The sequence below is a fragment of the Myotis yumanensis genome, unplaced genomic scaffold (assembly GCF_028538775.1).
Source record: "Myotis yumanensis isolate MYYU_CA2020_CCGP unplaced genomic scaffold, mMyoYum1.0.hap1 SCAF_4, whole genome shotgun sequence".
NCBI lineage: Eukaryota > Metazoa > Chordata > Mammalia > Chiroptera > Vespertilionidae > Myotis > Myotis yumanensis.
This window is the reverse complement of record NW_027223755.1, coordinates 6,307,224-6,333,699: the sequence shown is the minus strand read 5'-3', so window position 1 is coordinate 6,333,699 and position 26,476 is coordinate 6,307,224. Positions and strand designations below refer to the sequence as shown.

The 26,476-nt window shown below is 37.1% G+C and overlaps 1 protein-coding gene across 6 annotated transcripts in view; it reads right to left on the bottom strand.

Annotated features, from left to right (window-relative positions):
* Positions 1–26,476, bottom strand: part of RICTOR (RPTOR independent companion of MTOR complex 2) — a 97,929-nt gene that overhangs the window by 56,390 nt on the left and 15,063 nt on the right. For 5 of the 6 annotated variants that reach the window (XM_070411800.1, XM_070411801.1, XM_070411805.1 and 2 more), the window contains 3 exons: positions 15,892–15,989; positions 7,787–7,851; positions 6,147–6,278 (listed from right to left, as the gene is read on the bottom strand). In XM_070411800.1, the coding sequence (XP_070267901.1) occupies positions 6,147–6,278; positions 7,787–7,851; positions 15,892–15,989 (295 nt within the window). Of the gene's footprint in view, positions 1–6,146; positions 6,279–7,786; positions 7,852–15,891; positions 15,990–16,588; positions 16,625–26,476 lie in introns of all 6 variants that reach the window. The other variant, XM_070411802.1, reaches the window with a different exon arrangement.

Below are 26,476 nucleotides of genomic sequence, written 5' to 3'. Positions count from 1 at the left end.
TACTTCATTTACAACTCTAGGAAATGCTATAGAATATAACAAGTAAGTCACAGAATTATATATGTCTATACAGAAATAATAAATATAAAGTACTAGAAATCTACTGAGAAATATATTCATCTATCTTTGATAAAATTCAGATATTTTATAAAAAACTGTGAAAGGCAAGTATTTTAAGCTTACAATTTAGTTGTGATTTTAACCAAGGCCTAACTTTTATATGCAGGGGTTGGCAAAAGTAGATTTACAGTTGTGAGCATGTGAAAGTTTATTCTTGCATTAATTATTGTATTATTTTCCCTATGAACAACTGTTAACAAACTTTTGCCCCACCTCTGTATTGTGACTGAGTTAAAAGTTTTATGTACTAGCCACAATAACTCTATTTTGCCAAAATATAATTTGAAATCTGAATGCACTCCAAAAATTAATGCTCAATCAAATATCACTTAATTGACACTTCTCTCTAAAATGTATTAAATTGTTCAATTTCTAGTCTCTGATTAAGTCATTTCATCTGTATTTACACAGGTCATTATTCTAACCAACACTTTATATATAGTTTGCTATTCAAAAGCATTACTTCTCTCTTTATATAATTAATCGAGAGAAATTTTATTAAAACATAAATAGACATAGAATTCCATTTCTGGCCACAACAGAGAGGATTGGCTCAGACACACCCTCCGGCCAAACACAATTATAAATGTTGAACAAACTACTTTGTAAAGACACTGTTAAAAGGGCAATGGGTAATAATCCTTCTAAAGAGAAGCACAAACTCCATATTAACCCCATGCTTTGTCACTGGGGGCCCTTGTCATTCCCTAGTTTTAGGGAAATAGAGTCTTAGCAGAAAGCAAAAGTCCTGTTGGATTGAAGGGACAGGTTGAACTTTGGGACTTGAGGGTGAAATCCCATAGAGAAGAAAATACAGGAAAGTGAGCTCAAATCTGCATACAATACCCTCTTCAAGGTACATGCCAATTTCTATGTTGTGCAAAAGCAGGATTAAAATCCAAGAAAGCAAGCAAAGAGCTACTGCTGACCTAGTACACTGCTGCTGGGAATGGAGACTGGTGCAGCCACTAGGGAAAAGAGTATGGAGTTTCCTCAAAAAAATTACAAATGAAACTGCCACTTGACTACTAGGAATACATCCTAAGAAACCCAAAACACCAATCAGAAAGAATATAGGCACCCCTATGTTCATAACAGCAAATCAGGAAACAGCCCAAGTGCCCATCAGTAGATGAGTAGATAAAAAAGCTGTGGTATATTTACACCATGGAGTACCATGCAGCTGTGAAAAAGAAGGATCTCTTACCCTTTGAGACAGTATGGAGGGACCTGGAGAGTATTATGCTAAGCGAAATAAGCCAGCCAGAGAAAGACAAGTATCACATGATCTCACTCATAAGTGGAATCTAATGAACAAAATAAACTGATGAACAAAATAGGTCTAGAGACATAGAAGCATGGAACAGACTATCAAATGTGGGGGTGGGTGGGTAGGTGGGGAGAGATTAACCAAATAACTTATATGCATATATGCATAACCCATGGACAGAGACAACAGTGTGGGAAGGCCTGCGGGGAGGGAAGGAGAAGTCATTGGGGAAAAAAGAGGACATCTGTAATACTTTCAACAATAAAGATAAATTAAAAAAACAAACAAAAAACCTACTGCTGAGAAGTTAAGAAACTGAGCAGAAATTTTAGCAGGTACATAATACCAAGATAGATGTCAGGTCTCAATTCTAGTCAAGGTGAAGAAGTTCTGCTGAATATCTACACTTTCATTTGAGATCAAATAGCCACTTCCTAGAGGAAAGGCAAAGCTAAAACCGTCAGCATGATATGCCAACATACCAGAATAAATCTTAACTCTCTTAAGGGAAGAATAACATGATCCAGAGCCAAAAATTTGGTATACAATGTTCACATCTAATCAGATAATATAAAATATGCTTTAAACAAACGAAGGGCCAAGTAAACAAAAAAGTAAGAAAAGAAAATGACAATAGAAACACAAGTGATTCACATATTGGAGTTGTCATTACAGGGCTCTATAAATAACTATAATTAATATGCTCAAGGGAGTAGAAATAGGAGAAACCTAAAATCTTTAAATAAGAGTAAAATAATAGAAAGACAACTAAAATTAAAAATTCAAGAGACTGCCGAAACCGGTTTGGCTCAGTGGATAGAGCGTCGGCCTGCGGACTCAAGGGTCCCAGGTTCGATTCCGGTCAAGGGCATGTACCTGGGTTGGGGGCACATCCCCAGTGGGAGATGTGCAGGAGGCAGCTGATCGATGTTTCTCTCTCATCGATGTTTCTAACTCTCTATCCCTCTCTCTTCCTCTCTGTAAAAAATCAATAAAATATATTTAAAAAAAAAAAAATTCAAGAGACTGATTTACTAGCAGGATGGAGGAATTAAAAAAGCCACATTGAAGCACAAAGATTAACAACAAAGAATGAAAGTATAGTAAGGGTATCAGACAAATCGGGGGGCAGTGAACGGATGAACAGATTCAATCTATATAGCTGGAGTACCAGAGGATAGGAAAGAAGAGAACAACACCAAAAACAACCATTTAAAGTAGCCAGAGGAAAAAAAGACACATCAACCCTAGCTGGTTTGGCTCAGCGGCTAGAGCGTTGACCTGCAGACCAAAGGGTCCTGGGTTTGATTCCAGTCAAGGGCACGTACCTCAGTTGCAGCCTCCTCCCTGGCCCAGGACCTGGTCAGGGCACATGCAGGAGACAACCAATAAATGGGTTTGTCTCACACTGGTATTTCTCTCTGTTTTTCCCTCTCTCTTCCACCAAAAAAAAAATCAATGGAAAAATATCCCCGGGAAAGGATTTAAAAAAAAAAAAAAAAAAAGACACATCACTTACATCACTTATAAAGGAACAACAAAAATGAGCAACAAATTATTGTGCAATAGGTAAAAATAAAATATATCCAAAAAAATTTATTTGAAGCACTGAAAAATAGTAACAGGTCATTTTAAAAAGCCTTCAAATAGGAAGGCAAAGGAGAGGCATTTACAGAAAATAAAAGATGAGAGAATCTATCTCCAGTAACCTGCACTACAAGAAACAGTAAAGAAAATTCATCAAGCAGACAGAAAGTGATCCAAGATGAAAGTGTGGAAATGCAAAAAGGAAGACTACTGGGGTGCATAAATAATGTAGGTAAATATCAACTGTTGAAGTTTAAAACAATAACAATACTATCCTGTGGGTTAGTAGGTTACAAATATATATAGAAGTAATAAATATAGTGATAACACAAAAGAGAGGAGAAGATATAGTCAAACTGTAAGAGGCTTCCTGCATTATGCTGGTTGTAATAAAAGTGATAGACCTTAATAGGTGAAGGATACATGTTGTTATCTCTACGGCAACTGCTAAAGATGTTAAAAGAAGAGAAAAATTCTTGATCATGCCAATAGAAACAAAAAAGGAGAAACACAAGAACAGAGAACATATGTGACAAATAGAATGCAAATAGCAAGATAGTAAACAAATTCAAATATATGAAAAAACTGGTAACTAAATGACAAATGCATGGGTAATTACATTAGATAAAGTCCAGATACCATTTATATAAAAAAACCACTAAACATAGTCTAAGCACTCCAATTAGAAGACAAAGATGTCAAACCAAAGTTAAAACACAAAACAACACTTGATATTTATAGGAGACACTTAAATGTAAGGACAGAAAAGATAGAAAGTGAGTGAATGAGAAAAGGCATATTATACAAACCCTAAATAGAAGAAAGTTGTGCAGCTATATTTAGATAACATGAACACTCATAAAAGAAGTACAAGGGACAAAGAGAGATATTTCATAACTATAAAAGGATTCGCCCAATGTGAAGGTTTAGTGATTCTTATTATGAATGCAATAACAAAGCTTCAAAAAAGCAAGAACTGACACAAGAAGTACAAAACCAGAATAGTACTAATAGTACTCTACCTGTTAAAGAAATTGAGTCCATAATCTTAAAACTCAAATAAAGAAAACCCCAGGCCTAGACATACTCACTGGTGAATGCTACTAATCATGTAAGAAAAAAAACAAGACCCATCTAACATAAATTTTTCCACAGAATATAATGAGGGCAAAACTTCCCTAGTTGTTTTATAAAACAATTATACTCTTGCTGTCAAAATCCAAACACGGACATTAGAAGAATAGAAAAACGAAGGCCAATAATTCTCATGAGTATAGCTACAAAAAATTGCCACAAAATATTAGGAAACCAAATTCAGTTATACATGAAAAGGATGAGACATCATGAACAAGTGGTGTTTACTTCAGGAATGCAAACAAAAAACAGAAAAAATTCCTCTGAAAGCCTATAGCAAGTTTCATAAATAAGGGTGAAATACTGAATTCTTGTAGTCTGAGTTAAGGAGCAAAACAAAGTTTTCCACCATTTCTAGTCAGTGCAATATTCTAGCCAATGCAATAAGGAAAGAAAAATAAAGATATAAGGATTGGAAAGGGAAAAATAAAATGGTCATCACTTGCAATTAATACTTATGTAATAGAAATTCTAAAATAATTTTAAAAACAATTAGAATCGAAAGTGGATTAATTACATTAAGTAAAAATATATAAATTATTAAAATATACCTTAAATAAACCTAACAACTACGTGCAAGATCTGTGCACAGAAACTACAAAATGTTGTTGAGAGAAATTAAAGTTCCAAATAATTAAAGGTTTGGAAGATTCAACATTATTAAGATGTCAACTCATCCCAAATTAACCTAGAGCTTCAATGTAATTACTACTAAAATCCCAGAAACTTTTATGGAAATGGTCAAGATGATTATAAAATTTATATGGGAATGCAGATCCCAAAATAGCCAACAGAATCTTGAAGAAACACAGTTGAAAGACTTATATTAACAGGTATCAATATATTCTCAAACTACAGTCATTAACCCTGTGAGAAACTGGGGCAAGAATGGACAAATAGACCAACTAATGAGAATAAAGAATGCAAAATAAATCCATATTTATCTGATACCTGATTTACAACAAGAGTGGCACTAATCTAGAAGTGAAAAAAACCTTTTCAACAAATTCTGCTCATATTTACTTGATAAAAATAAAAATGGCCATTACCTACTAAAATGTATTAAAGAATAAATTCTTTAGGAAAAAACATAGAATACCATCTTCCGAAGAGATCTAAAGCATTAAGCTATAAAACAAACAACCTCTATATTGAATTTTATTAATTAAGAAAAGTGAAAAGGTAAGGAAGAATGATTTGGAAAAAATATTCTTAATATGCACAGCACACCTGAAAGGAGTCACATACCTAAGATATCAAGAACTCCTACAAAACAAGATAGATAATCAAATTTACAAATGAGCAAAAGACAAGGAGGATACCCAAATAAAAAAGGTGCTTAACATCACTACCCATCAGGGAAATGCAAATTAAAACCACAAAGGGAATTCACAATGAAAACCACAGTCAAAAGGGTATAATTAAAGACTGAAAATAGCAGGTGCTGATGAGGATGTGGAGAGACCGGAACTCTCAAACATTGTTGCTAAGAATGTAAATCAGGACAATCATGTTGGAAAACTGTTGGCAATATCTATTAAAGCTAAATATACATAAACCTTACGACCCAGCAATTCCACTCCTACATATGTATATATCTGAGAGAAATGAGTGCATACACTAGTATATGCCCATCAACAGAATTATACAGAATGTTTAGGAATGCTTTATTCAAAATAGCTAAACACTGAAAACAAGTCAGAAAATCACCAACAGAATGGACTAATTGTGATCTATTCATAACATGAAATACTACACAGTGATTTGCAACATATGATGTTCAAGAACAGGAAAAACTTGTCTGTAAAGAGAAAAGCCTGAACAATGTTTATTACTGGTTGAAGACACAAGGAAACTTGACTGGGATGCTGAAAGTGTTCTATATCTTACTCGGAATAACAGGGAACTTGGTTGTCTATATCTGTAAAAATTATCAGGCTCTACACTAAAAATTTGTAGTTTATGATAGGTATGCTAAGACTTAATACAAAATTTTTAAAACATATAAAAACATAGATAGTTCCCAGAAAATTACCTGGCTATTAAATAGTCCACTTTCAATTTAAGCACCTTCTGCAGAATAGTGGAGTCCTGGATGAGATATCGAAGAGCTCGTAGCCCTGCTGCCCGCACTTCTTTTGCTTCATTCAATAAAGCCAACCGCAAGCTGTTTGAAAACAGACAAAAAGTTTTGCTGTACAAGTTTCAAATGCATATAAAATTGTGGTATAAAATTCTTCCTCAGTTGAAATAAGCAAAACTACTATTTATTTTACACATAAAAATAATTTTGCTGTAAGCCATGGAACTTCACTAGTGATATTTTTTCATCTGTGCTTCCTTGGTACATTCTCATCAATCAAGAAAATGTTGAGTTTTGTCCTATCTTCTATAGTTTATTTTACATAAAAAATGGGACATTAAATATGCCTTTTTCACGTTGTAACACATATGCCACTATAATCTGTTGCCCTTTATCTGCCTACCTGCTTCCACTCTAAAAAAAAAACCCATTGTGTTTAAACCAGTAAGTAAAAATCTATACTAATAAAAGGGTAATATGCTAATTAGACTGGGAGACCTTCCAGGAGACCTTCCGAACAAAGCCATGGTGGCAGGGCCAAGGCAGAGAAGGTTAGGGGAGATCAGGCCGGGGGGGTGGGGGGGAGCAGTTGGGAGCAAGCAGGCCAGCAGGGGGCGCCAGTTGGGGGCGAGCAGGCCGGCAGAGGGGAGCAGTTGGGGACAAGCAGGCTGGCCAGGGGGCAGTGGGGGGCAGTTGGAGGCGATCAGGCCGGCAGGGGGGACAGTTTGGGGCAAGCAGGCCGGCAGATAGAGTGGTTAGGGGCAATTAGGCAGGTAGGCAGGTGAGCAGTTAGGAGCCAGCAGTCCTGGATTGCAAGAGGGATGTCCAACAGCCAGTCGTTGGACATCCCCTGAGGGGTCCCAGATTAGAGAGGGTGCAGGCTGGGCTGCACCCCCCCCGCCCGCACAAATTTCGTGCACTGGGCCACTAGTATTTTATAATGACAGTAGGCACAAATTATATCCTTTTAATTCCTAACCATACCAAAAAGATGGTTATACTACTATTAGAGGCCCGGTGCATGAATTCGTGCATGGGTGGGGTCCAGCCGGCCCACCCCGATGGAGGCCCATGGGACCAGGCTGGCAGGGAGGAGGGGCCATGGGCAACTGGCTAGCCGGCTCCACCCCCGATTGAGCTGGGGGGGGGGCAACTGGAGGCTGGGTCAGTTTGGGGGGGGGGGGGGGGCGGTGACCAAGGCCCAGATCAGGCTGGTTGGTTGCCACAGTGCACATCATAGCCATAGGTAGTTCTGGTTGTTCCACTATTCCGGTTGCTGGGTTTTTATATATATATATATAATGTTATGCCTCTATTAGTGGGCATGAGCAAATCAAGTTTGCCATTTAGAAGTTTAAATTGCAGAACTCCAGGTATTTTTCAACATTAGCTTTGGCTCTTTATATTTAATAATTACAAAATATCAGAACAGGATAACAAACAAACAAAAATTGGAAAACCTGAATTTTTCTAATGTTTAAATAACTGTTTCTATAAGACCAAATATGAGATATTAAAGTATCCTAATTTAAAATTACTAAAACTGATTAATACTAAAAACCAGAAGAGAGAAGAAACTGAACTACACTTACCAAATTATAATATCCTCATAGTTAAAACCCAATTTGTCTTCACTGTGGCCAATATCACAAAGAAGCTGTCAGAAAAAAAAACACAAATATGTATGTATTTATTATATATTTTTGTCTATATACATTACTCCTTTAGACTGAAAAATAAAATACTTTTTTTTTTAAAATATATTTTATTGATTTTTTACAGAGAGGAAGGGAGAGAGATAGAGAGTTAGAAACATCGATGAGAGAGAAACATCGATCAGCTGCCTCCTGCACATCTCCCACTGGGGATGTGCCCGCAACCCAGGTACATGCCCTTGACCGGAATCGAACCTGGGACCTTTCAGTCTGCAGGCCGACGCTCTATCCACTGAGCCAAACCGGTTTGGCAGTACTTTTAATAAATTTTTTAAAAAATATGATTCTAGCCCTAACCGGTTTGGCTCAGTGGATAGAGCATTGGCCTGCAGGCTGAAGGGTCCCAGGTTCGATTCTGGTCAATGGCATGTACCTTGGTTGCGGGCACATCCCCAGTAGGGGGTGTACAGGAGGCAGCTGATTGATGTTTCTCTCTCATCGATGTTTCTAACTCCCTCTCCCTCTCCCTTCCTCTCTGCAAAAAATCAATAAAATATATTTAAAAGAAATATGATTCTATAGTTCAAGGATACAGATTTATTTCTACTGCCTGATGGGTGATAGAAACCACTGAGCATTGATTCAGGAACCAAGAGGTCACTGGTTCAATTCACAGTCAGGGCACATGCCTGAGTTGCAGGCTTGGTCCCCAGTTGGGGGGGGGGGGGTAGGCAGGAGGCAGCCAATATATGATGTTTATCTCGCATCGATATTTCTAGCTCTATTCCTCTCCCTCTCAAAATCAATTAAAAAACATATCTTTTTTAGAAAAGCAAGAAATTGTTCTTTAATATAATTATACCAGACTAGAGACCTAATGCATGAAATTCGTGCAAGAGTAGGCCTTCCTTCCCCAGGCTGCCGGCACCGGCTTCCCTCTGGCACCTAGGACCCAAGCTTCCCTCGAAGCTCTGGCTTCATCCGGAAGGATGTCCAGTCTAATTAGCATATTATGCTTTTATTATTATAGATAAGAAAACACACTGTTGATGGCATTATAAACTGAAAATATTTTGTGGAATAAACTGAAAAAATGCACCAGGATCAGAAAGTACTTTTGATGATTTATATTAAAATAACCTAAAACATAAAGCACAATATGCTCAGGACATTATTTACAGTAGTAAGAAATTAGAAACCAACTTAAGGAGGAATTCATAAAGGAGGAATCTTATGCAGCTATTAACATCAAAAAGGGACGTACAAGCATAGGTGATTATTCTCTGCTTGTCTGTATTTTATAAATGTTTACAATAAATATATATTACTTACATTATATGTGTGTGTGTGTGTGTGTGTCTTAACAGTAACATTGATTGACAATTAACCTTACCATCCCTAGAAAACTAAGTAATACTTTTGTAAATGAGGACAACTTAGGCTTACAGATGGTCATGACTTCCTGAGACCACAAAGCTAGTAAGTGGTAAAGCCAGAAATCAGACTAAACCAGTTTGAGTCCAGAGCTCACTGTGAAAAATACTACTACAACTTTGTGCTGAAATTATTTACACAGGGAGAGGGGAGCAAAGTTGGATATTAAAAAAAAGAATACCTAAATATTACCATCTCACTTCATTTCTCTAGCTTCAAAAGTGGTATGAACCAAGTCTGGAGAACCTCATTCTGGCTAGACACTCAATTTAAACATATAAAATGAGTAAATAAACTTAACTATCATTTGTATCAGAACAGCTAACTAAAAACATACATTTAAAACTTGCCCATTTCCAAGGATTAGAACGCACACACACAAAAATGCACTTATCACTATTAAAAACAATTTAGTGCCGAAACCGGTTTGGCTCAGTGGATAGAGCATCGGCCTGCGGACTGAAAGGTCCCGGGTTCGATTCCGGTCAAGGGCATGTACCTGGGTTGCGGGCACATCCCCAGTAGGGGATGTGCAGGAGGCAGCTGATCAATGTTTCTCTCTCATTGATGTTTCTGACTCTCTATGTCTCTTCCTTCCTCTCTGTAAAATATAAAAATATATTTTTTAAAAAAACAATTTAGTATGCCCTGGTCAGTGTTGCTCAGTGGTTATAGTGTTGGCCTGAACACCGAAGGGTCCCAGGTTCAATTCCCAGTCAAGGGCATATACATGGTTTCAGGTTTGACCCCTGGCCCTGGTCTGGTACATGTGAGAAGCAACCAATCAATGTGAGGTGTGTCTCTCTTACATGGATATTTCTGTTTCTCTCTCCTCCTTCCCTCTCTCCCTTCCACTCTCTCTAAAAATCAATGGGAAAAATATCCTCTGGTGAGGATTAACAAGATAATAATTTAGTATTTATTTGAGATTTCTCAAGTATTTCATATTACTAGCATTGTCACTATATGGTACTACATATTAATAAAAAAGAAAAATCAGAACTGTTTATGATTGTAATCATGGTGTTATTACTCAGATCTTGGACACACTCTAATTCATAAACTTCATAGAAAAATGAAGCTAAGAATTTGTTTATATAAGACATTGAGCTTTTAAAATGGGAAAAGTTACTTTCTTAAAACAATGGTTTATATATGTATCAACAAAATTTCCAAAGAGGCAATATTTGCATTCTTCTTCCACAGCGGTAATGAATGTTAAAATGAAATGTTCTGAAATCCTAAAAGTAAATATACAAAAGTCCTGTCCTGTCAAGTGTTGGTTTCTCCTCTAAGTGTGTACTTGGTCCTCATTTCCTGAATTATCTTTTTCACACTTGCCAAATAGATTAGATTCAGAGAACATAATTTCCAAATTACCCACCTTCTCAGATCACCGAATATATGACTGTTCACTATTTCACATTTGCTCTAGTTAGCAGTTTTGGTGGAAAAGTAAAACAAAATTCAAAGTTATGTCTATGATCTCATAAAACACAATTTGGAAAGTATTTAGAAATAAGCATTTTCTGCTACCTAATATCAACAAATTTTAATTGCAAGAAACATTTCTGAGGAAAATGTCTACTCAATTGGAAAATGGAAAATCACAAGTAACAACTACAAAGAACAATTTACAATGAAACAGCATATTAGTCATAATCCATGTCTTTTTTTCAGTGATAGCAAGGGATGCTAGGGCTATGCTTTTAGTGGTGGCTAAATAATGCTTCCAAGATTTTTCAGAATTATAAAGGACTTACTGATCAATCTCAAATCAAAATACCTTGTTTGAATTAGAATTACCCCAGAGACTAAATTTTCTATACATACATAATTTACATATATCAGAAATAAGAAATTAGAAGGTATTGCTAAGAGCCTAACTTCCAATTATTAAAGAAATATAATGTTTACTTTTCATCACCAGGAATTCACCTATAGTAAGATTTAAAATATAATAAGAATTATTTTAATACAAAATTTTTATAGTGACTCACTACCTTACCAATTACCACCTAATTTAAATAACCAAATCCTAAAGTACAAATCAACCCCCTTAATTCTTACTCCAGGAAAGAGGCAGATAGAAATAGCAAGTAAAGCCCTGACTGGTTTGGCTCAGTGGATAGAGCATCAGCCTGTGGACTCAAAGGTCCCGGGTTCGATTCCAGTCAAGAGCACATGCCCGGGTTGTGGCTCAATCCCCAGTTGGGGGCATGCAGGAGGCAGCCAATCAATGATTCTCTCTCATCACTGATGTTTCTATCTCTCTCTCCCTTTCCCTTCTCTGAAATCAATAAAATATATATTTTAAAAAAAAGAAGAAAAAGAAATAGCAAGTAAAGCACTAAATTGGTGAGTTTAAGCAATGGGACTCTCAGCCACCTCAACTACTGATTGAATTACGAATCAATCCTTAATCTTTAGTAACAATTCCCTCACTATCTTAGCCATTACAGGTAATTTCCTATCTCCTGTATAAGTTCTTGAAATGTAATATTGCCTGCCCTATCACTGAAGTTTGTTACATTAAGAATAAATCACCGATTATGTTTAGAAGTCATTAAAGACCTTGCAAAATCTAAGAATTCTTGGCATAACAGTCACTTAATATGCAAAATTATTAAACATCACTCAACACTTCACTGGACTTCTGTTGCTCCCTATTCCATGTGTTTTTGTGACCAGCAGTCACAATGCCTAGCTGAATGTGACCAAATAGGATCAGATTTCATCAGAAGACACAAAGAAAGGGCTACCCTCTCTCTTTTAATGACTGAACGCTGTCTCTTAGTCATTTGGAAATTGTCTAAGAATACTAGTAAAGCTAATCTAAAAGAAAACAGAGCTGAAAAATGGAGAGACAGAATGCAATTACCACTGTTCAACCCCTGGGTTTTTTGCCTGAAATTTGGATCCAACATTTGGTATTCCTCATCACGAAAGCAAGTAACTTCTTTTTACTTTAGCTCAGTTGAATTAGGTTTCTTTGTTATTTATAAACCAACTTAAGCATTCGATATCATCAAAAGTCTAAAATTATGAACATAACTGTTAAATTTAGTATAAACAAAACAACCCAACAAATTCAATGAAAATATAAAATAGAAGTCTAAACCCACCTCTAGATAATAAAAAATGAGATGATTAATAAAATTAATTAAAAAATATAATAATCAGTTAAAACTGGGCAGATAAATGCTACTCCCATTTTACTCATATTGCTCTGAAGGTTAAATAAATGGTTCTAAATAAGCAACAGATAGAATAACCCAAACTTTTAAACATCTTATCACAGAGTAGAATTCCACAGCATGCTCTTTTCAGAGGGCACTTTAGAAGTTAATTTTAAAATAAAAAGTACAAATGCTCTTGACTAAGAAATCATACTTCGAAAATTCTTATACAAATATAGCTATAAAAAAGTATATCTATATTTATAGAAAAGGAAAGAATTCTATAGTATATTGGGAAGTAGGAAAAGGCAAATTGCAAATCAATATATCTCATTAAAAAACCTTTGTGTACACACATAAAATAGTATATAAACTAAGCACTATGTTAAATACCTCTTTTTAAGTCTTTTAATTCACACACACACACACACACACACACACAGAGACATTTATAATTATACCAGAGAAGGATAAATACTTTCTAAGGGTTCCCTCTGGGGAATGGTATTTTTGTTCCCCCTGAGAATGGGGAGATGGATGGGAAGCATGTGAAAAAGGATTTGCACTATTTACTATATATTGTTCTGTACCATTTTGATACTTTATATTTAGCTTCAACTATTTTTGAAGTTTTTAAAAAGAGAACAAAATAAAGATTCCTTTGGGGGTTTTAATATAAATATGTGAGATTAAATATAGAAAAAGAACTTTTAGAATATAAAAGTTGAAATACTTTCATCTTTAAAAACAGGTCTTTATGAGCATGTTGATAGTTTTAAAAATAGAATACTAAGATTATATTCATCAGCAGTCTGTTATACACATTACTTTATCTAGTGAAATGATGTCAGGAGGCAAGCATGGCTGTATGACATTCACATGGTTATAGGATCACATAGCTAACACCCTCACTCTCTTCATACCTTAAAAGGAGGTTTAAAATTCTAGAGGTGAAGTCTACCCTATACAACATTTTAGCTCAATGATCTACTAAATTAACATAATCCTAAAAGCTAAGGCTTACACTTAACAAAACAAATGCTAAAACAACAAAAACTCGTATTTAAAAGGCAAAATTTTCCTAATGTAATATAATACCTTTAATTAAACACTTATGTGCCAAGCATTGGGATAGAGAGGTATATAAGAGGAGAAAAATAAATATTAGCTATAACATATGTTTAAGAAACTCAGTTCAATAAGACAGTAACCTACAACAAATAATAAAAGAACAGATAAAATTTAGTAGACACATATATAACCTGTTATGAGAATACAGAGAAGGATGACCAATTAACTCCTGATTAACAAGCTTACTGGCATCATAATTATTTTTCTCTTTTCCTTAGTCTATAGAGCTATTCTTATGAGATTTCTGAGAGTTTCTACATTTTACTCTATAAGGAAATAAATAAAAGCTTTTTAGGAATACCAGGTCTGAAATATGTATTATTAATATGACAAATATTAGTAATATATTTATTAATCTACCTCTCCAACAAAATGGAATTCAAAGGCACATTATATTATGATTAAATTCAGTAAGCATTTATTTTGTGCTAGGCATTTAGAGACATTTTCTAATAAAACCTATAGACATTTATTTACAGCAGTGATTCTTAATTCTTTCAGAATCCTAATTGTCAAGAGATGTGAAAGGACATATCTAGGTGTCAACCTAATTATGACAGAAACCATGAATTCAAACAGGACATAAACCTCTATTAATATTTTTAATAGTTAAATCTAAGCAAGTGGCAAAAACTTATTGGAGCTGAGTGAAAAATGGTGAAATAAAACTGGAAGTTTAATAGAAGGGAGGGAACCCAGGAGATGCAATCTGCAACCTTGGAACAACTTTAGGTCTTAAAGACTTGACATTATCTGACTAGAACAATGAAGGAAGGTATTTGGAGACTTTTCATCACATTCATAAAAATAAAAACATACATAGGAATATTTTTTTAAATATATTTTATTGATTTTTTTACAGAGAGGAAGGGAGAGGGACAGAGTGTTAGAAACATCGATGAGAGAGAAACATCGATCAGCTGCCTCCTGCACACCTGCTACTGAGGATGTGCCTGCAACCGAGGTACATGCCCTTGACCAGAATCGAACCTGGGACCCTTCAGTCCGCAAGCCGGCACTCTATCCACTAAGCCAAACCGGTTAGGGCAGGAATATTTTTGAAATTCTCTTCTCAAGCACCTAGTCAGTGTTCTTAAAAGTTGTTTGTAAAAAATCACTCTCATCTCATATAAAATAATTTTTTCATCTGTTATATAAAAATAAATGCCAGAATATTCCAAAACTTCACTGAAAACACAAATGTACTTGATCCCCTATGAAAAAACTAACCTATTTTATATTTACTGCACAACACGTATTGACAAAACAATTTTGTTACATAGTGACTATATACTTATCCCCTTTTGCTTCTATACAATCAAATCAAATCCAAGCAATAGTCCAATTATCAGATAGAAAAAAAAAATTAAAGATTTTAGAGGGTTAAAATAGTGCTGCTCAAACTTTAATGTACACAGAAATTCACAGGAGAATCTTTATTAAAAATGTAGATTCTGATTCAGTAGGACTGGAATGGGGCTGAAAATAGTGCGTTTCAAACAAGCTTCAAGGTGAAGCCAATGCTGCTGGTCTGTGCATCACAGAATAGGAAGAGGTTAAAACATACAATTATCCCTACTTAAAATTGAGAAGAACAATTTATATTTAGTAAACTAAAATGGAAAAATAAATTTTTCCGAAAGAATCCATTCTGGTTTCTATTTATGGCATCACCTCAAATAATAGGCATTTCAATGTTTCCAAAAGTTGGCTTTCCAGGATTACCAAGCACAAAAACATACCAATCCATCAAACTTGGGAATCTTGGCTACTAACAGAAATCAAGTCAATATTTATTTGGGATGAGGGCCCCTGCATTTATCTTAGGCTCTAACTGAGAGCCAGACAATGGGAATAGAGTATCAGGGAAAGAGAGAGGAAGTTCTAGTATTTCTCTGGGAATTATGATGTCTGTGAAATGCAATGCACACGTACTTATGTACAAACATTTATCATATATCATCAAATGAAAATAAGTATAAGAAGGCAAAAACAATACATCACTATGTGTGAATAATAGTGAAAACTGGATTATGGATTTCTCAGTGATCTTTTTTTTCTTTATTCTTTTCTGAACCCACCAAATTTTCTACAACAAGCATTTGAATAATACTTCCCTTATTCAATGACACTTTTAAATTAGAAATCAGATGATAAAACCCTGAGAAGCATTAGAGGAAAGCACTAATACTGGGAGAATACTCAAGAATTCTTATTAATGATGGTTAAGAAGCATCCAGTAAGCATACTAAGGAACAAAGAATTGTAGATGATAATATTAATATTCAAGTTACTTACCTTAGTAAAGTTATTCAAATGGCCCAGCTTTCTCATATTTGAAACCCCTTGCAATTTGGCCACATTTTGGAGAATCTCCCTTAAGTTATCAGAAGGTTCTAGAAGAAAAGACAGATAATTCAAAAGAGTATTTTCCTAACCAAATACATAAAACATACAGAATTAAAATGTCACAACTTTGGCTTTTAATATAAATTCTTACTCTCCATCTCAAATCCATCTTCTTAGGTCACATCAAAGTCCATGTGGATGAGTCATCAAATGACCTTCGCATTTATACTCCACTCATATCTATGGTCCAACTCTGTATGTCATCATCTGGATTTATTCAATCACTAAATCTTAAATTGCAACACCCCACATTTCACTTCTAAAACACTATCCTATTTGAACCACTAAACAACTGTACAAAATATAGGAAACTATAGCTCAAGAGACTGGGCATCAGCAAGTAAAGAAAAATGATCCGTAAGAGATGAGAAACAAGCAAGTGTGCTCTACAACTGTCCTGGCTTACTGCCTTCTCTACGCAGTCTTCAGGCCTTGGTGCTAGCAGGAGAAACCTAGGCAAACCGTTTAAGTTGAAGAGAGAGAGCTCATCTTGCAAAGGGACCCCTCAAGTAGTCAGTATAGCAATGGTTGGTGCATGTATGTGTGTGAGGAAATTACCACTCAAAAGAATTAAAGGGAAGAGTACCTTGCATTCATACAGGACAGGGAGTTGTGCTTGTTCCTAAAAGCCAAATTGAGAAGTCTTAGCTCAGTGTGGGTAAAAATCAGATGTAGACTAAACATTTCTTTGACTCCATTTAACAAATCTTCAAATATAAGAGCTTTAAACTGATTCCAAGTAACTAAACTATGTTTCAGACCAAAGCTCAAAAAGATTTATAGGCAGAGAAAAAAATACGAAGCATGTAACAGGGCAAAATTTACAATGTTTATCATCCATTCAAAAATTATCAGGCATGCATGGCAAAAAAGCAGAAAAACATGACCCATACTGAGCCAAAAAAATCAATCAACTGAAAATGCCCCAGAACTGACATAAATGTTAGTATTAGCAGAAAGGGACATTAAAACCGTTTTTATAACTGTAGTCTATATATTCAAAAACTTAGAGGCATGAAAGGTTTACAAATGCTCTCAAACTACGGATGGGAATAACAGCATAGAAGGTAAGAATTGTAAACCTGAAGACAAAGCAACAGAAAATAACCAAAACGCAACAAAAAGAGAAAAAAATAAAAGCACATCAGTGAACTATGGGACTTCAAGCAGCCTAGTATAATTAAAATATGTGTAACTAGAGTCCTCAAAGGAAAGACATGGGGGATAGAAATATTTTTTGAAATAACAGATGAAAACTTTCCAAATTTGATGAAAATAAGCCAATAAATCCAAGAAGCTCAACCAACACCAAACACAAGCAACATGAGAAAACTAGACCAAGCCACATCTTAATCAAATCAAATGCTCAAAATCACTGGTAAAGAAACTCTTAAAAGCAACCAGATTTAAAAAAAAAGAAAAGAAAAATTACATAGAGAAAAGCAAAGAAAGGATGACAGCTGATTTCTTGTGGGAAACAAGCAAGTGAGAAGATAGCTGAACAACATATTTAAAATATTTAAAATAAAAAATGACATAAGACATGTATAGAAACCATTCTTAGCCCACTTGCTTTACAAAAATAGGCCACACGCAAATATGGCCCCATGGTCAGCAGTTTGCCAACCACTGGTAAAGACTGTCGATTTCTTCAGGTTGCCATACACTATTTTTCTATTAATATACTCAGCATTATATTTGTTTGAAAGAAAACAACAACACAATCTAAAAAGAAACTGTATCACATGCAGATATTTTAGTGTAAGAGCCATTATGACTTCCTTTGAGATTTTTAAATAAACACAATACCAAGGAATTATTTGTTTTGAATTAGTGTTTTCCTCAGCAAATGAAACTGTTTGCACTGTCCTATTTCACATTTAGCTTGCATCTGTTCATATTCTGTTACACTGGGTGTTAGCCAAAACAACCACAAATTGATCATTCATTTAATCTTAGAAATTTTGGATTTATTTTTTAACTCCAATAAAATTCTATCTAATTTTAAGTGATTTTAGAATATGTCCTTAAAATTAGTCACTGAGACTATCTTAAAAGTGAAATGAAAACAGTTCATCATTGGGTGGGATCAGATCTCATTAAAAAGAATTGCAAGGTCACTGTTACTGGTGAGCCAATGATGTTAAAATGATTTAACTAGATAAGAAAACTTTATAAAAACTTTACAATAACTTTTAAAGGTAATTTAGAACCTGCAGCAATTTGCAGTCAGAATTAAGGATCATTAGAGCCAGTGCGAAATTTACCTAATGGAAATATATAACCTAACCATTTTATATCAATTTTTAATTAGGATGACAGGCACCAAACAAAGAGTTGCACTAAAGTGATGACACTTACTACAATGTAATGATCTGACATGATAGTCAAGATGATTAGTCTGAAAAGATATATACTTCATAAAAGCTTGCAGATTTCTAATTATTGCCTATTTCTAGGTATAAACTAATTGCAGATTTTTTTTCAAGTACAATCATGTAACAACCACCTTATACAATCATATTCAAAATAAAATCTCATATCTGAGTTCATTCATTCAATAAGTATTAACTGAAAAACTATTATGTCAGGTACATTTTAGGTAGTGGGAATACATCAATAATCAAGACAGAACCTTCTTTAACAAACCTTATATGCAAGTGAAAGGAAACTGACCGTCAACAACAATAAGAAAACAAAATAACAAACAACATGCACACAATTTAAAAACTGACAGGCAGTAAGAAGGCAGCACTGAAACAAATGTTTGTCTAATAAATAATGATATAAAATGAACCTAATACACTAGAATACAGATGTTATCATTGTCACTACAAATCAAAGTGAACCAGCCTTTCAACTTCCTTCCCCCTTCACCCCTTTCTCTTTTACATAATCCTATATAATAAAAGCCTAATATGCTAAGGGTCCAGTTGACCGGTCAGTCGTTCAACCAATCAAAGCATAATATGCTAATGATATGCTAAAACCGCTCAACCACTCGCTATGATGTGCACTGACCACTGAAGGCAGTCAACCAGTGGCTATGACGTGCACTGACCACCAGGGGGCAGGTGCTCCAACCAGTAGGTTAGCTTGCTGCTGGGATCCAGCCGACTGGGACTGAGCAAGATGGGCCGGACACGCCCTGGAGCCCTCCCGCGGTCCCTCCCCGGTTGGCCAACCTCCCATGTCCCTCCCCACCCCTAATAGTGCACCAGTGGTGTCCCTCGGCCTGACCTAAATTACCTTAAAAGTCAGGCCGAGAGATTGGTCCCTCGCAATCCAGGACCCCTTGGGGATGTCAGAGAGCCAGATTTGGCCCGATCCCCAGGCCAGGCTGAGGGACCCCACTGGTACACGAATTCATGCACTGGGCCTCTAGTTAATTATAGGAACTCCCCAACTATGGAAGAATTTCAAGGTTTCTTCATGATATGCTAATTCAAAAGAGTATTAGGGCCATTTTAGACATGAAATACTATAATGCTCATGTGCTACAATGTCCCCATGGTAATGAAATGAGACTCCTGATCTAGCCAGTAAAGTTTCTTCCTTACTGGCTAGATCAGGAGTCTGTAAACTTTTTTTGTAATGGTCCACAGAGTAAGCATTTTATTAGAATTTGCTGGTCGTAAGGTCTCATTGCAATTACTCAACTTGAAGTTGTACCAAGAAAGCAATCATAGAAAATACATAAATGAATAAATATGGGCTATGTTTCAATAAAATGGGCCTGGCTCAAGAGCTGTAGTTTGCCAAATCCTATGCTAGATAGTCAGAACTTAGACTAGGAAAAGTAGTGAGCAAGCTGAGATCAATGTGGCTTTTATTGGGGCAGGGAAAAATGGGAGGAAAAAAAAGAAATTTAAGGAGAGTTTACCTCTTTATTTCTTCCTACTCTATTTGTTTCCAATCTAGCTTCTCTGAAACTGTCCCAATTATAGTGCTATGTGAGAAGTCTAAAGCACAAATGAGATAATCTACTAGGATATTCTCTGAACTCCTGAAGTTTAGGAAACCCGCAGCTGCATAAGGGGAAAGGAAAAAGAAACTGCCTTGCTGGCTATGACGACCAACCTTACAAATGCAAGGAAGCAATGCACAAAAGAACTACTAGAATTATGGTGGCTCCTTTTCCTCTTATTGTGTAATCCTTAGTTCCTGATGCATCTCTCTGGATGTAATGAAATAACTGAAGTCAATGCTAAATATCTAGCAATTTAATATCTTATAAACACACACACACAGAACCAAGAGAAAACTACAGAAAATAAACCTTTTGTCTATATGCATCTACAGACACATACACACACAGACACTCAACTGCTCCTTTGGATTAATTCTCTGTGTATGTGCACATGTGTGTACACACACTCAGATATATGTATATATATATGTGTGTGTATAAAAATGAATTTATTTTCAAATATTTTCAATATATACTGCTTTGAAGCATGCTGCAATATATTATATTAATATCTTTACCTATTAATAAATGTACAACATATAATTGATTTTTATATAAATTTAGGTTCAAATATACATAGTAAATTAAGGTCCACAAACTACTGGCATACAGCTATTTAGGAATAATGGAAAGAAAGACAATTTTGGAATGAAAAAGAACTGGATTGAAGTGTAGCTTTTTCGTCTATAAACAATGTAATTTTGACTACAAACCATGAAACCTCATGGGCATCCATTTTCTCATATATATAGTGAAAATTGTAATTACCTACTATGAAGCCACTATTACAAGATATGAGGAAAATAATTTGTCTCTGAAACAATTCACCAAGTAAACGAACCCTACAAAAGAATAGAACAGCTATGCCTAAAGGCTGAGACAATTGTGATACACACCCAGCCTGCTAGCATTATTTAAAAGTCATATATTTTCTTGCACAGCTACTTTACTGTTACTGTTTTTCTCCATGAAACATAACTATTTATAGTTCAGATCACTTCTCTGACAGGTGGCTTCTAGAAATGTAATTAAGGGCTTCCCTCTCATCTATATATATAAAACCCTAATATGCAAATAGACCGAACAGCAGAACAACCAATCAATCAAACAACGGGTTGCTATGTCGTGCACTGACCACAAGGGGGTGCATGCAGAACATGGCGGGCGTCAGCCACAGCGGGACAGTGAAGCAGGTGAGCAGGTTTCCCAGACCAAGGTGGGGCAGCAGTTGCTGTCATGAGGTGAGCCTCTGGTGATTACTGAAAATTCTTTGCTCCCGTGTGCTGGTCCTGCTTGCACCAGCTGCTGGCCTCCGATCACCTCTCAGGGCTTTTCACCCTGCTTCTGAGGGGCGATCGGGGCCGGCAGCCGCCTCTCACACCCGTTGCCGGCGCCAGCCCTGCTCGCACCCACAGCTGGCGCCGGAGCTGCACCCATTGCCGGTCCCGATCACTCAGCACCGTCAGCAGGTGCGAGTGATGGCTGCCAGCCCCAATCGCCCGAGGGCTTCTCCATCTCCCCCTGCTCCTGAGGGGTGATCGGGGCAGCAGCCTTCACTCGCACCCGCTGATGGTGCCGGACCCATTTGCACCTGTTGCTGGCACCAGACCCAATCGCTCTGTGCCTTCAGCAAGTGTGAGCAGGGCCGCTGGCGCCACTGTCAGTGCATGGGAGCGCCATCGGTGGGAGTAGGGCAGCCAGCAGAGAGGGGACCAGGGGCCATGGCAGGAGGGGCCGGGCGGGGACATGGAGTATGGGCTGAGACCCACCCCTGTGCCCACTGCAGCCTCACGGCCCATAGTTTCTTTCAAGGTGCACAAATTCATGCACTGGGTCCCTAGTAAACTAATAAAAGAGGTAAAGATACAAATAAACTAATAAAAGAGCAAAAGGTATAAATACACTCAATTTGCATGTGGGTTAGAAATCTGAAAAATGTTATTACAATGCTATTTTCTAATCCTTCCATCTGTATTCTTGATTCCACATCTTATTATCTCATTCTAATACTTCTATCATTAATTATTTCTCATCGATTTCAGTCTTTAACAAAAAGGCTTCTGCCTAGTTTCCCATTTTTGAAGTGACATCACTCCTTTCTTTTACCAATCTCTCTTGAGATTCAAGTTAATTAATTCTTACTTCATCATCTCCTAATCTCCATCAATCAGGTGTCTAAGCCACTTCACTAAAGTTGTTGCCATTGAGTTTACTGAACAATGCAACAACTTCTCAGTTATTCAAACTGCCTGACTTCTCCATTACAGTACTGGCCAATGCTAACCCTACCTTCTCTACTTTGGTTTCTATAATTACACAATCTTGGTCCTCTTCATACCCATTTCTCACTGTTCCTTGTGTGTCTCCCTTAAAAATTTGTATTCCTTCCTCCTTTTTCATATCCTTTAGCATTACCTAAAATTCTATCCTTTGCCGTTGGGTTTCTCTTTTCACTGTCTCCATAAACTCTAACATATTTAATTTTTTTAATCCTTATCTGAGGATTTTTTTCCCATTGATTTTTAGACAGAGTGAAAGGGAGGAAGAAGGGGAGAGAGAGACATCCACATACATCCACTGGTTGGCTCCTGCACAGGCCCCAGTCGGGGGCAGGGTATGAACACACAACCAAGGTATGGTGCCTTTTGACCAGGAATCAAACGTGAGACCCTTCAGTCCTCAGGTGGAAGCACTATCCATGGAGCCAAACCAGCCAGGAATAATGTATTCAATTTTAATCTTTGAATATATTAAAGCTTCAATTCTTCAAAGTTTCAATTCTATATGTTTGGTGGTCTGTCTACCTCAAGTGTAATATGTCTTGTAATCATAGTAATTCACCCTTTAAAAAAAAACACACACACACACACACACACACACACTTTCAAAAAATTCCTTCCTCGGGCAATAGTAATGTCTGATCTAGGAAACTACATCTGGGTAGTGGGTAGTTACCAGATATTACTGAAATGTCTTAGCATATGTATCTTAAGCACCTCTTTTTAAAAGAAAAATGTAATTTTTTCCTTTTCTGATTGATTTTAGAGAGAAGAGGGAGGGAGAGAGGGAGGAAGGGAGGGAGGGAGGGAGGGAGGGAGGGAGGGAGGGAGGGAGGGAGGAAGGGAGGGAGGGAGGGAGGGAGATATCGATGTGAGAGAGAAACATTTATCGGCTGCCTTTCATACGTGCCCGAAAGGGGATCAAACCATCCAATCACCAGCAAAGGTAGAGTACCCAGGCCCAAGTAAAGGTCAATAAAATGTGTCATCTGTGAACAAATTATACCAATATTATAAGAAAAGTAAGATAATATACTGAGGAAGCCCAAAGAAAGAAGATGCTCAATGCTGCTGGGAAACTAAGACTGACTTTCTGGAAAACTTGTTGCTGGCTACAATGAAGAAAGTGGATTGGGAAAGGATAGAACTAAAATAGGAAAAGTAGTTAGGAAGGCAATGAGAAACCGAACAAAGGCATGACAACAGAAATGAAAAAACAGATTTTGCAGTTATTTCTAAGATAAAATCATCATCATTAGTATCATTGTAGATCTGATGTGAAGAATAAGGACAAGGAATGAGGCTAGAGTGTCTCCTGGGTATCTGATTTGGCCCCATTAAAGTACTGCTCTTAATCTAGATGGGAAATGTAAAAAGATGTTTAGAATATAAGTGTCTGATTTGGCCCCATTAAAGTACTGCTCTTAACATAGATGGGATATATAGAAAGATTTTTAGAATAATAAGAGAATTAGTAAGTTTAAAACAGAAAAGTTTGATATGCACGACTACATGGTTAAGAAGTTGAGTAAGCAGTAAATAAATTGGTCCGAAACCCTCAAACTCAAACACAAATTTGATAGTCATTTATTCAGCCAAATTATATTTATCAAACACAATACAATGCGCTGGGGCTATTCTAGGCACTGAGGATGCAATGGTAAACAAAACAAAGCAGCCTTGACTTCATAAAACTTACATTCTAGGGAGACAAACAATAAGTGATATTGTAATGGCAGTAGTGGCAAGGGCTATGGAAAAACAACAATATAGAAGAATGTAAAGTGATGTGATGGAGATGGGGGCTACTCTAGATGGAATGATCAAAGCGGGCCTCAACGGTAAGTGCTATTTGAGCAGAGAGAGTTAAATGAAGGGAGCAAGGCTACATATATTGGGGGAAGAAGGATCCAGACAGAATGCAACTGACATACAAAGGCCCTGAAAAAAGAACACAAGTAGCAATGATTGGCAAGGAGGCTGCTCTACCAAATACAGTGAGCAAGAGGGAAACAGTTAGGAAATGAGAATAATTGTAGAGGTAGCCAGGGACTAGATTATAATGGCAGTCATCCCAAATAATGACAATATTTTTTAGAAAAATTGTCTTGTCACACATTAATACAGTTCTGAGAATATAGCAGGTGCTCAAATAATTTTTTTCAAATTAATGAGTGAATGAATTTACAAATTTCCATTATATTTGAGCCCAATTTGTATTTTACCATTTCCCAAATTCTAATTCATCCCCAAAGGACAAACCAAGTAGTAATTTAAAGGACTACTTATAAGCTTTAGCAATCATCAAAAGTAGAATTTTTAAAATGTTGTGAACAGTGACATCACTACTAGAATTAGTACATGCCCTTCAAAAGAGATTGCACAGAAGGAAACATCTACTTCAAAATCTATATATATAGAACCCTAATATGCAAACAGACCAAATGGTGGAACTGAACAACCGGTCACTATGACATGTGCTGACCACCAGGGGGCATGTGCTGAACATGGCGGGCGTCAGCCATGGCAGGATAGTGGAGGTGAGTGGGGGAGCCAGACCAAGGCGGGGTGCTGGGCACTGTCATCAGGGCGAGCCTCTGGTGGTTACTGAAAATTCTTTGCTCCCATGCGCTGCGACCCTCCCCGGCACTTGCACCCGCTGCCGGTGCCCGGTGCTGGTCCCGATCACTCAGCACCATCAGTGGGTGTGAGCAGCAGCTGTCGGCCCCGATCACCCCCCAGGGCTTCTCCACCTCCCCCTGCTCCTGAGGGGCTATCGGGGCCAGCAGCCGCCTCCTGCTGCTGGCAATGGCCCTGCTCGCACCTGCTGCCAGCACCCGGCGCCGGTCCCAATCACTCTCCCAATCACTCGGCACTGTCAGCGGGTGTGAGCAGCAGCTGCTGGCCCCAACTGCCCCTGAGGGCTTCTCCACCTCCCCCTGCTCCTGAGGGGTGATCAGGGCAGTAGCCGCTGCTTGCACCCGCTGACAGTGCTGGCCCCAATCACTCCGGGAGCAGGGCTGCCAGCAGACAGGGGACCAAGGGCCGTGGCTGGAGGGGCCAGGCGGGGATGTGGAGGATGGGCAGAGACCTGCCCCTGTGCCCATTGCAGCCTCGCTGCCCACATTTCCTTTCAAGGTGCATGAATTCGTGCACTGGGCCCTGAGTATAATATAAAACTAGACTTTCGCTAAAACAGTACTTCATTTGATAAACCCTTTGTTACTTTGTAATGTTTTAAATAATCAAAATATATTTCAGACCAAGTTCTGATCATATTTAACAGCCAACAGTTTAATATACTACTTCAGTTTTATGCTAGAAAAAATCATTTAAAACACTTGGAAATAAAAAAGATACATCAGTATGTACAAGAGCAATAGCAATGTAATCTTGAAAAACATACTTAAAAATAAAGATGTACTGCATTTTGGCATTCCTAACTGATAGAATTAAACAAGCACTCACTCAATTCACCACTAAAAATAAGTATTCCTTTGATAGCTAGTAATTCATACTGTTTAAAACTGTTCAGTGTGTCCTAGCCGGTTTGGCTCACTGGATAGAGCGTCGGCCTGGGGACTGAAGAGTCCCAGGTTCGATTCCGGTCAGGGGCATGTACCTTGGTTGCAGGCACATCCCCAGTAGGGAATGTGCAGGAGGCAGCTGATTGATGCTTCTCTCTCATCGATGTTTCTAACTCTCTATCTCTCTCCCTTCCTCTCTATAAAAAATCAATAAAAATATATTTTAAAAAATAAATAAATAAAACGGCTCAGTGAAATAAATAGTCTAGACTCAGAATCTGCAAGGATCTTTCAAGGTTATTAATGTTCTCACCCTTAGAGAATTCTGAACTCATTCCTTTACATACTTCCAAAGCGTAAATACATAAATATTTAAAATTTGAACCAGGGTGAGGCAAAAGTAGGTTTACATATGTTTGTATGGAAAATAATCTATACTAATAAAAGGGTAATATGCTCATTAGACCGGACATCTTCCAGGTGTCCTTCCTGACAAAGCCGGGCCTGGGCGAAGCCGCCCGCCTGTGGTCCCAGGCACCTGCGGCTCAGGTGAAGCCACCCGCCCACAGTCCCCAATACAATAAGTAATAATACAAGAATAAAGTTTGTTTCGCATACTCACAACTGTAAACCTACTTTTGCCCCAACCTGTATTTAAAATGAAGTAAATACTAATATATATTTTTATTATTATTTTA